Source organism: Engystomops pustulosus, chromosome 2, assembly GCF_040894005.1.
Source record: "Engystomops pustulosus chromosome 2, aEngPut4.maternal, whole genome shotgun sequence".
NCBI lineage: Eukaryota > Metazoa > Chordata > Amphibia > Anura > Leptodactylidae > Engystomops > Engystomops pustulosus.
The window spans coordinates 760,861-779,671 of NC_092412.1; the positions used below are offsets into that span (position 1 = coordinate 760,861).

The 18,811-nt window shown below is 39.9% G+C and overlaps 1 protein-coding gene across 4 annotated transcripts in view; it reads left to right on the plus strand.

The window, feature by feature from the left end:
- ARFIP2 (ARF interacting protein 2) overlaps positions 1–18,811 on the plus strand; it is a 59,536-nt gene that overhangs the window by 14,444 nt on the left and 26,281 nt on the right. For 3 of the 4 annotated variants that reach the window (XM_072133567.1, XM_072133565.1, XM_072133569.1), the window contains exon 2: positions 17,150–17,255. In XM_072133567.1, coding sequence (XP_071989668.1) covers positions 17,157–17,255 — 99 coding nt within the window. In that variant the 5' untranslated portion in view covers positions 17,150–17,156. Of the gene's footprint in view, positions 1–11,391; positions 11,425–17,149; positions 17,256–18,811 lie in introns of those variants that run through there. The other variant, XM_072133566.1, reaches the window with a different exon arrangement.

Sequence of the window (18,811 nt, forward strand, 5' to 3'; positions counted from 1 at the left end):
ACCGGGGATACAGGACGTGTGATGTATACACAGCTCTATATATATATATATAACACCGGGGGATACAGGACGTGTGATGTATACACAGCTCTATATATATATATATATATATATATAACACCGGGGATACAGGACGTGTGATGTATACATAGCTCTATATATATATATATATATAACACCGGGGATACAGGACGTGTGATGTATACATAGCTCTATATATATATATATAACACCGGGGATACAGGATGTGTGATGTATACACAGCTCTATATATATATATATAACACCGGGGGATACAGGACGTGTGATGTATACACAGCTCTATATATATATATATATATAACACCGGGGGATACAGGACGTGTGATGTATACACAGCTCTATATATATATATATATAACACCGGGGATACAGGACGTGTGATGTATACACAGCTCTATATATATATATATATATATAACACCGGGGATACAGGACGTGTGATGTATACACAGCTCTATATATATATATATATATATATATTATATATAACACCGGGGATACAGGACGTGTGATGTATACACAGCTCTATATATATATATATATAACACCGGGGATACAGGACGTGTGATGTATACACAGCTCTATATATATATATATATATATATATAACACCGGGGGATACAGGACGTGTGATGTATACACAGCTCTATATATATATATATATATAACACCGGGGATACAGGACGTGTGATGTATACACAGCTCTATATATATATATATATATATATAACACCGGGGATACAGGACGTGTGATGTATACACAGCTCTATATATATATATATAACACCGGGGATACAGGACGTGTGATGTATACACAGCTCTATATATATATATATATATATATATATATATATATATATATATATATATATATATATATATATATATATATATATATATAACACCGGGGGATACAGGACGTGTGATGTATACACAGCTCTATATATATATATATATATAGCACCGGGGATACAGGACGTGTGATGTATACACAGCTCTATATATATATATATAACACCGGGGGATACAGGACGTGTGATGTATACACAGCTCTATATATATATATATAACACCGGGGATACAGGACGTGTGATGTATACACAGCTCTATATATATATATATATAACACCGGGGATACAGGACGTGTGATGTATACACAGCTCTATATATATATATATATAACACCGGGGATACAGGACGTGTGATGTATACACAGCTCTATATATATATATATAACACCGGGGATACAGGACGTGTGATGTATACACAGCTCTATATATATATAACACCGGGGATACAGGACGTGTGATGTATACACAGCTCTATATATATATATAACACCGGGGATACAGGACGTGTGATGTATACACAGCTCTATATATATATATATATAACACCAGGGATACAGACGTGTGATGTATACACAGCTCTATATATATATATAACACAGGGGATACAGGACGTGTGATGTATACACAGCTCTATATATATATATAACACCGGGGATACAGGACGTGTGATGTATACACAGCTCTATATATTATATATAACACCGGGGATACAGACGTGTGATGTATACACAGCTCTATATATATATATATAACACCGGGGGATACAGGACGTGTGATGTATACACAGCTCTTATATTATATATTATATATATAACACCGGGGATACAGGACGTGTGATGTATACACAGCTCTATATATATATATATAACACCGGGGATACAGGACGTGTGATGTATACACAGCTCTATATATATATATATAACACCGGGGATACAGGACGTGTGATGTATACACAGCTCTATATATATATATATAACACCGGGGATACAGGACGTGTGATGTATACACAGCTCTATATATATATATATATATATAACACCGGGGATACAGGACGTGTGATGTATACACAGCTCTATATATATATATAACACCGGGGGATACAGGACGTGTGATGTATACACAGCTCTATATATATATATAACACCGGGGGATACAGGACGTGTGATGTATACACAGCTCTATATATATATATAACACCGGGGGATACAGGACGTGTGATGTATACACAGCTCTATATATATATATATATATAGCACCGGGGATACAGGACGTGTGATGTATACACAGCTCTATATATATATATATAACACCGGGGATACAGGACGTGTGATGTATACACAGCTCTATATATATATATATATATATATAACACCGGGGATACAGGACGTGTGATGTATACACAGCTCTATATATATATATATATAACACCGGGGATACAGGACGTGTGATGTATACACAGCTCTATATATATATATAACACCGGGGATACAGGACGTGTGATGTATACACAGCTCTATATATATATATATATATATATATATATATAACACCGGGGATACAGGACGTGTGATGTATACACAGCTCTATATATATATATATATATATATATATAACACCGGGGATACAGGACGTGTGATGTATACACAGCTCTATATATATATATATATAACACCGGGGATACAGGACGTGTGATGTATACACAGCTCTATATATATATATAACACCGGGGATACAGGACGTGTGATGTATACACAGCTCTATATATATATATAACACCGGGGATACAGGACGTGTGATGTATACACAGCTCTATATATATATATATAACACCGGGGATACAGGACGTGTGATGTATACACAGCTCTATATATATATATATAACACCGGGGGATACAGGACGTGTGATGTATACACAGCTCTATATATATATATATAACACCGGGGATACAGGACGTGTGATGTATACACAGCTCTATATATATATATATAACACCGGGGATACAGGACGTGTGATGTATACACAGCTCTATATATATATATATAACACCGGGGATACAGGACGTGTGATGTATACACAGCTCTATATATATATATAACACCAGGGATACAGGACGTGTGATGTATACACAGCTCTATATATATATATATAACACCGGGGATACAGGACGTGTGATGTATACACAGCTCTATATATATATATATAACACCGGGGATACAGGACGTGTGATGTATACACAGCTCTATATATATATATAACACCGGGGATACAGGACGTGTGATGTATACACAGCTCTATATATATATATATATATATATAACACCGGGGATACAGGACGTGTGATGTATACACAGCTCTATATATATATATATATAACACCGGGGATACAGGATGTGTGATGTATACACAGCTCTATATATATATATAACACCGGGGATACAGGACGTGTGATGTATACACAGCTCTATATATATATATAACACCGGGGATACAGGACGTGTGATGTATACACAGCTCTATATATATATATTATATAAACACCGGGGATACAGGACGTGTGATGTATACACAGCTCTATATATATATATATATATAACACCGGGGATACAGGACGTGTGATGTAACACAGCTCTATATATATATATATATATAACACCAGGGATACAGGACGTGTGATGTATACACAGCTCTATATATATATATATATATATATATATATAACACCGGGGATACAGGACGTGTGATGTATACACAGCTCTATATATATATATATATAACACCGGGGGATACAGGACGTGTGATGTATACACAGCTCTATATATATATATATAACACCGGGGGATACAGGACGTGTGATGTATACACAGCTCTATATATATATATATATATATATATAACACCGGGGATACAGGACGTGTGATGTATACACAGCTCTATATATATATATATATATATAACACCGGGGATACAGGACGTGTGATGTATACACAGCTCTATATATATATATATATATATAACACCGGGGATACAGGACGTGTGATGTATACACAGCTCTATATATATATATATAACACCGGGGATACAGGACGTGTGATGTATACACAGCTCTATATATATATATATATATAACACCGGGGATACAGGACGTGTGATGTATACACAGCTCTATATATATATATATAACACCGGGGGATACAGGACGTGTGATGTATACACAGCTCTATATATATATATATAACACCGGGGGATACAGGACGTGTGATGTATACACAGCTCTATATATATATATATAACACCGGGGATACAGGACGTGTGATGTATACACAGCTCTATATATATATATATATAACACCGGGGATACAGGACGTGTGATGTATACACAGCTCTATATATATATATATAACACCGGGGATACAGGACGTGTGATGTATACACAGCTCTATATATATATATATAACACCGGGGATACAGGACGTGTGATGTGTACACAGCTCTATATATATATATATATAACACCGGGGATACAGGACGTGTGATGTATACACAGCTCTATATATATATATATAACACCGGGGATACAGGACGTGTGATGTATACACAGCTCTATATATATATATATATAACACCGGGGATACAGGACGTGTGATGTATACACAGCTCTATATATATATATATAACACCGGGGATACAGGACGTGTGATGTATACACAGCTCTATATATATATATATAACACCGGGGATACAGGACGTGTGATGTATACACAGCTCTATATATATATATATATAACACCGGGGATACAGGAAGTGTGATGTATACACAGCTCTATATATATATATATATAACACCGGGGATACAGGACGTGTGATGTATACACAGCTCTATATATATATATATAACACCGGGGATACAGGACGTGTGATGTATACACAGCTCTATATATATATATAACACCGGGGATACAGGACGTGTGATGTATACACAGCTCTATATATATATATATAACACCGGGGATACAGGACGTGTGATGTATACACAGCTCTATATATATATATATAACACCGGGGATACAGGACGTGTGATGTATACACAGCTCTATATATATATATATATATATAACACCGGGGGATACAGGACGTGTGATGTATACACAGCTCTATATATATATATATATATAACACCAGGGATACAGGACGTGTGATGTATACACAGCTCTATATATATATATATATAACACCGGGGATACAGGACGTGTGATGTATACACAGCTCTATATATATATATATAACACCGGGGATACAGGACGTGTGATGTATACACAGCTCTATATATATATATATATATATATATATAACACCGGGGATACAGGACGTGTGATGTATACACAGCTCTATATATATATATATATATAACACCGGGGATACAGGACGTGTGATGTATACACAGCTCTATATATATATATATAACACCGGGGATACAGGACGTGTGATGTATACACAGCTCTATATATATATATATATATATATAACACCGGGGATACAGGACGTGTGATGTATACACAGCTCTATATATATATATATAACACCGGGGATACAGGACGTGTGATGTATACACAGCTCTATATATATATATATAACACCGGGGATACAGGACGTGTGATGTATACACAGCTCTATATATATATATATATATAACACCGGGGGATACAGGACGTGTGATGTATACACAGCTCTATATATATATATATATAACACCGGGGATACAGGACGTGTGATGTATACACAGCTCTATATATATATATATATAACACCGGGGATACAGGACGTGTGATGTATACACAGCTCTATATATATATATATATAACACCGGGGATACAGGAAGTGTGATGTATACACAGCTCTATATATATCTATATATATATATATATATAACACCGGGGATACAGGACGTGTGATGTATACACAGCTCTATATATATATATATATAACACCGGGGATACAGGACGTGTGATGTATACACAGCTCTATATATATATATAACACCGGGGATACAGGACGTGTGATGTATACACAGCTCTATATATATATATATAACACCGGGGATACAGGACGTGTGATGTATACACAGCTCTATATATATATATATATAACACCGGGGATACAGGACGTGTGATGTATACACAGCTCTATATATATATATATATAACACCGGGGATACAGGACGTGTGATGTATACACAGCTCTATATATATATATAACACCGGGGATACAGGACGTGTGATGTATACACAGCTCTATATATATATATATAACACCGGGGATACAGGACGTGTGATGTATACACAGCTCTATATATATATATATATAACACCGGGGATACAGGACGTGTGATGTATACACAGCTCTATATATATATATATATAACACCGGGGATACAGGACGTGTGATGTATACACAGCTCTATATATATATATATAACACCGGGGATACAGGACGTGTGATGTATACACAGCTCTATATATATATATATAACACCGGGGATACAGGACGTGTGATGTATACACAGCTATATATATATATATATAACACCGGGGATACAGGACGTGTGATGTATACACAGCTCTATATATATATATAACACCGGGGATACAGGACGTGTGATGTATACACAGCTCTATATATATATATATAACACCGGGGATACAGGACGTGTGATGTATACACAGCTCTATATATATATATATATATAACACCGGGGATACAGGACGTGTGATGTATACACAGCTCTATATATATATATATATATATAACACCGGGGATACAGGACGTGTGATGTATACACAGCTCTATATATATATATAACACCGGGGATACAGGACGTGTGATGTATACACAGCTCTATATATATATATATATATATATAACACCGGGGATACAGGACGTGTGATGTATACACAGCTCTATATATATATATATATAACACCGGGGATACAGGACGTGTGATGTATACACAGCTCTATATATATATATATATAACACCGGGGATACAGGACGTGTGACGTATACACAGCTCTATATATATATATATATATATAACACCGGGGATACAGGACGTGTGATGTATACACAGCTCTATATATATATATATATATAACACCGGGGGATACAGGACGTGTGATGTATACACAGCTCTATATATATATATATATATATATATATATATATAACACCGGGGATACAGGACGTGTGATGTATACACAGCTCTATATATATATATATATAACACCGGGGATACAGGACGTGTGATGTATACACAGCTCTATATATATATATATAACACCGGGGATACAGGACGTGTGATGTATACACAGCTCTATATATATATATATATATATATATAACACCGGGGATACAGGACGTGTGATGTATACACAGCTCTATATATATATATATATATATAACACCGGGGATACAGGACGTGTGATGTATACACAGCTCTATATATATATATATAACACCGGGGATACAGGACGTGTGATGTATACACAGCTCTATATATATATATATAACACCGGGGATACAGGACGTGTGATGTATACACAGCTCTATATATATATATATATAACACCGGGGATACAGGACGTGTGATGTATACACAGCTCTATATATATATATATATATATATAACACCAGGGATACAGGACGTGTGATGTATACACAGCTCTATATATATATAACACCGGGGATACAGGACGTGTGATGTATACACAGCTCTATATATATATATATATAACACCGGGGATACAGGACGTGTGATGTATACACAGCTCTATATATATATATATATATAACACCGGGGATACAGGACGTGTGATGTATACACAGCTCTATATATATATATAACACCGGGGATACAGGACGTGTGATGTATACACAGCTCTATATATATATATATAACACCGGGGATACAGGACGTGTGATGTATACACAGCTCTATATATATATATAACACCGGGGATACAGGACGTGTGATGTATACACAGCTCTATATATATATATATAACACCGGGGATACAGGACGTGTGATGTATACACAGCTCTATATATATATATATATATAACACCGGGGATACAGGACGTGTGATGTATACACAGCTCTATATATATATATAACACCGGGGATACAGGACGTGTGATGTATACACAGCTCTATATATATATATATATATAACACCGGGGATACAGGACGTGTGATGTATACACAGCTCTATATATATATATATATAACACCGGGGATACAGGACGTGTGATGTATACACAGCTCTATATATATATATATATATATATATATAACACCGGGGATACAGGACGTGTGATGTATACACAGCTCTATATATATATATATAACACCGGGGGATACAGGACGTGTGATGTATACACAGCTCTATATATATATAACACCGGGGATACAGGACGTGTGATGTATACACAGCTCTATATATATATATATATATAACACCGGGGATACAGGACGTGTGATGTATACACAGCTCTATATATATATATAACACCGGGGATACAGGACGTGTGATGTATACACAGCTCTATATATATATATATATATATATATAACACCAGGGATACAGGACGTGTGATGTATACATAGCTCTATATATATATATATATAACACCGGGGATACAGGACGTGTGATGTATACACAGCTCTATATATATATATATATAACACCGGGGATACAGGACGTGTGATGTATACACAGCTCTATATATATATATATAACACCGGGGATACAGGACGTGTGATGTATACACAGCTCTATATATATATATATAACACCGGGGATACAGGACGTGTGATGTATACACAGCTCTATATATATATATATAACACCGGGGATACAGGACGTGTGATGTATACACAGCTCTATATATATATATATATATATATATATATAACACCGGGGATACAGGACGTGTGATGTATACACAGCTCTATATATATATATATATATAACACCGGGGATACAGGACGTGTGATGTATACACAGCTCTATATATATATATATAACACCGGGGATACAGGACGTGTGATGTATACACAGCTCTATATATATATATATATAACACCGGGGGATACAGGACGTGTGATGTATACATAGCTCTATATATATATATATATAACACCGGGGATACAGGACGTGTGATGTATACACAGCTCTATATATATATATATATATACACCGGGGATACAGGACGTGTGATGTATACACAGCTCTATATATATATATATATATAGCACCGGGGATACAGGATGTGTGATGTATACACAGCTCTATATATATATATATAACACCGGGGATACAGGACGTGTGATGTATACACAGCTCTATATATATATATATATAACACCGGGGGATACAGGACGTGTGATGTATACACAGCTCTATATATATATATATATAACACCGGGGGATACAGGACGTGTGATGTATACACAGCTCTATATATATATATATAACACCGGGGATACAGGACGTGTGATGTATACACAGCTCTATATATATATATATATAACACCGGGGGATACAGGACGTGTGATGTATACACAGCTCTATATATATATATATATATAACACCGGGGATACAGGACGTGTGATGTATACACAGCTCTATATATATATATATAACACCGGGGATACAGGACGTGTGATGTATACACAGCTCTATATATATATATATAACACCGGGGATACAGGACGTGTGATGTATACACAGCTCTATATATATATAACACCAGGGATACAGGACGTGTGATGTATACATAGCTCTATATATATATATATATAACACCGGGGATACAGGACGTGTGATGTATACACAGCTCTATATATATATATATATAACACCGGGGATACAGGACGTGTGATGTATACACAGCTCTATATATATATATATATAACACCGGGGATACAGGACGTGTGATGTATACACAGCTCTATATATATATATATATATAACACCGGGGGATACAGGACGTGTGATGTATACACAGCTCTATATATATATATATAACACCGGGGATACAGGACGTGTGATGTATACACAGCTCTATATATATATATATATAACACCGGGGATACAGGACGTGTGATGTATACACAGCTCTATATATATATATATAACACCGGGGATACAGGACGTGTGATGTATACACAGCTCTATATATATATATATATATAACACCGGGGATACAGGACGTGTGATGTATACACAGCTCTATATATATATATAACACCGGGGATACAGGACATGTGATGTATACACAGCTCTATATATATATATATATATAACACCGGGGATACAGGACGTGTGATGTATACACAGCTCTATATATATATATATATATAACACCGGGGATACAGGACGTGTGATGTATACACAGCTCTATATATATATATATATAACACCGGGGATACAGGACGTGTGATGTATACACAGCTCTATATATATATATATATAACACCGGGGATACAGGACGTGTGATGTATACACAGCTCTATATATATATATAACACCGGGGATACAGGACGTGTGATGTATACACAGCTCTATATATATATATATAACACCGGGGATACAGGACGTGTGATGTATACACAGCTCTATATATATATATATATAACACCGGGGATACAGGACGTGTGATGTATACACAGCTCTATATATATATATATATAACACCGGGGGATACAGGACGTGTGATGTATACACAGCTCTATATATATATATATAACACCGGGGATACAGGACGTGTGATGTATACACAGCTCTATATATATATATATATATATAACACCGGGGATACAGGACGTGTGATGTATACACAGCTCTATATATATATATATATATATAACACCGGGGATACAGGACGTGTGATGTATACACAGCTCTATATATATATATATATATAACACCGGGGATACAGGACGTGTGATGTATACACAGCTCTATATATATATATATATATATAACACCGGGGATACAGGACGTGTGATGTATACACAGCTCTATATATATATATATAACACCGGGGGATACAGGACGTGTGATGTATACACAGCTCTATATATATATATATAACACCGGGGATACAGGACGTGTGATGTATACACAGCTCTATATATATATATAACACCGGGGATACAGGACGTGTGATGTATACACAGCTCTATATATATATAACACCAGGGATACAGGACGTGTGATGTATACACAGCTCTATATATATATATATAACACCGGGGATACAGGACGTGTGATGTATACACAGCTCTATATATATATATATATATATATATATAACACCGGGGATACAGATGTGATATAGGGATCTCCAGGTGAGTTGGTATCAGGGGGTGGAGCCTGGGTGTGGCCAGGTGTTGGGGGCGGGGTGGGTGAGTGATGACTATGTGCAGGTAGAGGCAGGTGACGCCATGTGCTGTGATGACTGTACTGCAGGTAACAGGATCTGTATATATGTGTGTATCTGTATGTTCTGTATGTATATATATTATGTGTGTGATGTGAATATGGGTGTGTATATATATATATATATATATTTCTGTGTGTGTGTGTATATATATATATTTCTGTGTGTGTGATGTTTCCCATTACCAGTCCCGGCAGTTTTCCTGTGTCTTTCCTGTATATAGTATCAGGAGGACATGTGATATCTGTATGTTCTATATATATATATTATGTGTATCTGTATGTTCTGTATGTATATATATTATGTGTGTGATGTGAATATGGGTGTGTGTGTGTGTATATATATATATTTCTGTGTGTGTGATGTTTCCCATTACCAGTACCGGCAGTTTTCCTGTGTCTTTCCTGTATATAGTATCAGGAGGACATGTGATATCTGTATGTTCTAATATATATATATATATATATCTATATATATATATTATGTGTATCTGTATGTTCTGTATGTATATATATTATGTGTGTGATGTGAATATGGGTGTGTGTGTGTGTATATATATATATTTCTGTGTGTGTGATGTTTCCCATTACCAGTCCCGGCAGTTTTCCTGTGTCTTTTCTGTATATAGTATCAGGAGGACATGTGATATCTGTATGTTCTAATATATATATATATATATATCTATATATATATATTATGTGTATCTGTATGTTCTGTATGTATATATATTATGTGTGTGATGTGAATATGGGTGTGTGTGTGTGTATATATATATATTTCTGTGTGTGTGATGTTTCCCATTACCAGTACCGGCAGTTTTCCTGTGTCTTTCCTGTATATAGTATCAGGAGGACATGTGATATCTGTATGTTCTAATATATATATATATATATCTATATATATATATTATGTGTATCTGTATGTTCTGTATGTATATATATTATGTGTGTGATGTGAATATGGGTGTGTGTATATATATATATATATATATATATATTTCTGTGTGTGTGATGTTTCCCATTACCAGTACCGGCAGTTTTCCTGTGTCTTTCCTGTATATACTATCAGGAGGACATGTGATATCTGTTCGCACCTGGACCCCCCCCCCCCCATGTGGTATATACAGTTATGCCCCCCCCCCATGGTGTGTAATATACAGGTGTTAGCTCCCCCTCCCCCCACGTGTGTAGTATACAGGTGTTACCCCCCTCCCCCCACGTGTGTAGTATACAGGTGTTATCTCTCCCCCTCCCCCTGTGTGTACAGGTGTTATCTATATAATATAGGTTAGTTCTGATACACTATAGATATATGTCTGTGTGTATAGGACTGGGGCCCGGTCTGGGGGCGATGGTTAACCCTTCATGATGTTCTTCATAAATTCCACTACAGTCACCTGTGTCGTCCTCCTCCTCCTCTCTGTTTACTGTGTGACCTGTTCTGCCACTTGTTGCATCCTGGAAACTTATCATGGAGTGGATCCAACTTCTCCTGCCCGGCCCTGCAATACTCCTCCTAATACACAGAGCTCCCGCTCCTCCTCCTGATACACAGAGCTCCCACTGTCCCGTCTTCTCCTCCCCTCTTCTCATCACTGATCTCCTGTATGACCATCTCCTCCATGTCTACATGTACTGTCCCGTCTTCTCCTCCCTGATCTCCTGTATGACCATCTCTTCCATGTCTATATGTAACTGTCCCGTCTTCTCCTCCCTGATCTCCTGTATGACCATCTCCTCCATGTCTACATGCACTGTCCCGTCTTCTCCTCCCTGATCTCCTGTATGACCATCTCCTCCATGTCTACATGTACTGTCCCGTCTTCTCCTCCCTGATCTCCTGTATGACCATCTCCTCCATGTCTACATGTACTGTCCCGTCTTCTCCTCCCTGATCTCCTGTATGACCATCTCCTCCATGTCTACATGTAACTGTCCCGTCTTCTCATCCCTGATCTCCTGTATGACCATCTCCTCCATGTCTACATGTACTGTCCCGTCTTCTCCTCCCTGATCTCCTGTATGACCATCTCCTCCATGTCTACATGTAACTGTCCCGTCTTCTCCTCCCTGATCTCCTGTATGACCATCTCCTCCATGTCTACATGTAACTGTCCCGTCTTCTCCTCCCTGATCTCCTGTATGACCATCTCCTCCATGTCTACATGTAACTGTCCCGTCTTCTCCTCCCTGATCTCCTGTATGACCATCTCCTCCATGTCTACATGTACTGTCCCGTCTTCTCCTCCCTAATCTCCTGTATGACCATCTCCTCCATGTCTATATGTAACTGTCCCGTCTTCTCCTCCCTCATCTCCTGTATGACCATCTCCTCCATGTCTATATGTAACTGTCCCGTCTTCTCCTCCCTGATCTCCTGTATGACCATCTCCTCCATGTCTACATGTAACTGTCACGTCTTCTCCTCCCTGATCTCCTGTATGACCATCTCCTCCATGTCTACATTTAACTGTCCCGTCTTCTCCTCCCTGATCTCCTGTATGACCATCTCCTCCATGTCTACATGTAACTGTCCCGTCTTCTCCTCCCTGATCTCCTGTATGACCATCTCCTCCATGTCTACATGTAACTGTCCCGTCTTCTCCTCCCTGATCTCCTGTATGACCATCTCCTCCATGTCTACATGTAACTGTCCCGTCTTCTCCTCCCTGATCTCCTGTATGACCATCTCCTCCATGTCTACATGTAACTGTCCCGTCTTCTCCTCCCTGATCTCCTGTATGACCATCTCCTCCATGTCTACATGTAACTGTCCCGTCTTCTCCTCCCTGATCTCCTGTATGACCATCTCCTCCATGTCTACATGTACTGTCCCGTCTTCTCCTCCCTAATCTCCTGTATGACCATCTCCTCCATGTCTATATGTAACTGTCCCGTCTTCTCCTCCCTGATCTCCTGTATGACCATCTCCTCCATGTCTACATTTAACTGTCCCGTCTTCTCCTCCCTGATCTCCTGTATGACCATCTCCTCCATGTCTACATGTAACTGTCCCGTCTTCTCCTCCCTGATCTCCTGTATGACCATCTCCTCCATGTCTACATGTAACTGTCCCGTCTTCTCCTCCCTGATCTCCTGTATGACCATCTCCTCCATGTCTACATTTAACTGTCCCGTCTTCTCCTCCCTGATCTCCTGTATGACCATCTCCTCCATGTCTACATGTAACTGTCCCGTCTTCTCCTCCCTGATCTCCTGTATGACCATCTCCTCCATGTCTACATGTAACTGTCCCGTCTTCTCCTCCCTGATCTCCTGTATGACCATCTCCTCCATGTCTACATGTAACTGTCCCGTCTTCTCCTCCCTGATCTCCTGTATGACCATCTCCTCCATGTCTACATGTACTGTCCCGTCTTCTCCTCCCTAATCTCCTGTATGACCATCTCCTCCATGTCTATATGTAACTGTCCCGTCTTCTCCTCCCTGATCTCCTGTATGACCATCTCCTCCATGTCTACATTTAACTGTCCCGTCTTCTCCTCCCTGATCTCCTGTATGACCATCTCCTCCATGTCTACATGTAACTGTCCCGTCTTCTCCTCCCTGATCTCCTGTATGACCATCTCCTCCATGTCTACATGTAACTGTCCCGTCTTCTCCTCCCTGATCTCCTGTATGACCATCTCCTCCATGTCTACATTTAACTGTCCCGTCTTCTCCTCCCTGATCTCCTGTATGACCATCTCCTCCATGTCTACATGTAACTGTCCCGTCTTCTCCTCCCTGATCTCCTGTATGACCATCTCCTCCATGTCTACATGTAACTGTCCCGTCTTCTCCTCCCTGATCTCCTGTATGACCATCTCCTCCATGTCTACATGTAACTGTCCCGTCTTCTCCTCCCTGATCTCCTGTATGACCATCTCCTCCATGTCTACATGTAACTGTCCCGTCTTCTCCTCCCTGATCTCCTGTATGACCATCTCCTCCATGTCTACATGTAACTGTCCCGTCTTCTCCTCCCTGATCTCCTGTATGACCATCTCCTCCATGTCTACATGTAACTGTCCCGTCTTCTCCTCCCTGATCTCCTGTATGACCATCTCCTCCATGTCTACATGTAACTGTCCCGTCTTCTCCTCCCTGATCTCCTGTATGACCATCTCCTCCATGTCTACATGTAACTGTCCCGTCTTCTCCTCCCTGATCTCCTGTATGACCATCTCCTCCATGTCTACATGTAACTGTCCCGTCTTCTCCTCCCTCATCTCCGGTATGACCATCTCCTCCATGTCTACATGTAACTGTCCCGTCTTCTCCTCCCTGATCTCCTGTATGACCATCTCCTCCATGTCTACATGTAACTGTCCCGTCTTCTCCTCCCTCATCTCCGGTATGACGATCTCCTCCATGTCTACATGTAACTGTCCCGTATTCTCATCACTGATCTCCTGTATGACCATCTCCTCCATGTCTACATGTAACTGTCCCGTCTTCTCCTCCCTGATCTCCTGTTTGACCATCTCCTCCATGTCTACATGTAACTGTCCCTTCTTCTCATCCCTGATCTCCTGTATGACCATCTCCTCCATGTCTACATGTAACTGTCCCGTCTTCTCCTCCCTGATCTCCTGTATGACCATCTCCTCCATGTCTACATGTAACTGTCCCGTCTTCTCCTCCCTGATCTCCTGTATGACCATCTCCTCCATGTCTACATGTAACTGTCCCGTCTTCTCCTCCCTGATCTCCTGTATGACCATCTCCTCCATGTCTACATGTAACTGTCCCGTCTTCTCCTCCCTGATCTCCTGTATGACCATCTCCTCCATGTCTACATGTAACTGTCCCGTCTTCTCCTCCCTGATCTCCTGTATGACCATCTCCTCCATGTCTACATGTAACTGTCCCGTCTTCTCCTCCCTGATCTCCTGTATGACCATCTCCTCCATGTCTACATGTAACTGTCCCGTCTTCTCCTCCCTGATCTCCTGTATGACCATCTCCTCCATGTCTACATGTAACTGTCCCGTCTTCTCCTCCCTCATCTCCGGTATGACCATCTCCTCCATGTCTACATGTAACTGTCCCGTCTTCTCCTCCCTGATCTCCTGTATGACCATCTCCTCCATGTCTACATGTAACTGTCCCGTCTTCTCCTCCCTCATCTCCGGTATGACGATCTCCTCCATGTCTACATGTAACTGTCCCGTATTCTCATCACTGATCTCCTGTATGACCATCTCCTCCATGTCTACATGTAACTGTCCCGTCTTCTCCTCCCTGATCTCCTGTTTGACCATCTCCTCCATGTCTACATGTAACTGTCCCTTCTTCTCATCCCTGATCTCCTGTATGACCATCTCCTCCATGTCTACATGTAACTGTCCCGTCTTCTCATCCCTGATCTCCGGTATGACCATCTCCTCCATGTCTACATGTAACTGTCCCTTCTTCTCATCCCTGATCTCCGGTATGACCATCTCCTCCATGTCTACATGTAACTGTCCCTTCTTCTCATCCCTGATCTCCTGTACGACCATCTCCTCCATGTCTACATGTAACTGTCCCTTCTTCTCATCCCTGATCTCCGGTATGACCATCTCCTCCATGTCTACATGTAACTGTCCCGTCTTCTCATCCCTGATCTCCTGTATGACTCTGTGTGTGTCTGGCCCCTTTGTTGATCACTAATCTTCTGTATGAGTAGTTTGTTTCTCATTATACACATCTCTGTGGACATCCCTCCCTATGTGGACCGCTGAGGCTGAGGCTTTCTTCTTCATTGCAGGATCAAGATGTCTGATGGAATAATGAGCAAAGCGGCAACGATGGAGATCCCCATCAGCAGTAATGGGGTTTCTGGAACTATCAATGAAGACGAGACCCTGGAGCAGGTGAGTCTATAGTGTCTTACCACCCATGTGACCTCTCGGGGTGTAATGATCGCAGAGGTCCATGTCCTCACCTTATGTCCACACTGAGGACACTACCTTATGGAAGAGGCAGAAAAGGTGCAAAACATCCTGTGTGATCAGAGGTTGCATTATTGCCAGTACAAGCACCAAAGACGCTTGTACAGGTGGATTTACTGCTTGAAAAAGTCACATAGACTGTGTGGGCTTTATCCCTGGGAGGAGATGGAAGGGGCTATGTGAGGCCACGCCCCTCACTAGTCACATGTCTCTGGACTGCAGTGCTGACAGGCTGAGGCTGTCCCATGATGAGTTGTGACCCTTTAGACCCCACACAAAGGTCTCAACCAGTCCCAAAACCAGTGTAATCCAGACGGGGGGCGGCAGGGTATCTCACTGTGTGCACACCCGGATACATTTTCTGGTTTGGCTCCTCCCAACGAGTGAACATGGATGGCAGCCAGTGATTGGCTGTGGCCAGTGTTACAGGAGTCTCCCAAGTGACGGGTATATTACTGGGAAACGCCCTCAGTGTACACTCGGCGGAGGACGGATATGGAGGCCATACGGTGACATGGGCCTCCGCGGGTGTATACTGATGCATCCTTTCATCCATCGTTTCCTGCAGGATGTGAGCCAAAAGGAGGCCCCACCTCCCGGTATATGTCAGCGTGTACATACACCGTCATGCGGTGTATACACCCGTCTAGGGCTGCTTCCATTGCTGGGATACTTTGTTACATCGGAGGGCAGCCCCGTATCTCCCTGTACTGCAATAGGTTATAGGGATAAGAGCTAGAACGAGCGATCAGAGCACCACTTGTTCAAGTCAAACCTGTAAAAAAAAAAAAATTATTATTTTTATTGAGATTTTTTTCAGTTTTTAGAGACTAAACAAACATTCAAAAACACAAGAACCCCGAATCCAACAGAGATGCCTCCAAAAATGGTGAATATGTGCTTAGTCACAGCGATCCTCCTTGTACAGCAGTAAAGATCAGCTCCGTGGGAGGGAGACGTCTCATAGGATCACACTATTGTTAGTGTTCACATTCTTAATAAAAAGAATTAATAAAATAAAGTGAAAGACCCTAAACACCTACATTCCCTATACATACATAATAAAGTACGAAAACCCCACATAATCTGTATCGCTGCGTCTGTAACAATCTGTACAACACATCCAATCATTAATGGACCCACTCAGTGAACACCGGAAAAACAAAACCTGAAAAACTCGCCACCCCCCCACCGTACAGCGTCGCCACCACACGCACACAATTTTGATTTAACCCCTGTAAAACAAATGAAGGGTTAACTGACTTCATAAAAGTTGTTTTGCGTACGTTGAGGGGTGTAGTTTGTATAATGGGGTCATTTATTGGGTGTTACTATTAGGGGATGGTGGACTGCACCACGTTTCTTACAGTACGTCCTCCTGCTTGTCCTCCTGGGTGTGATGCACCCCCAGCGTCCGGCATTGTCCCTGTGGGGCTGCGGCAAAGCTGGGTGATTGTTCCTGCTCTGTGATCCCTGAC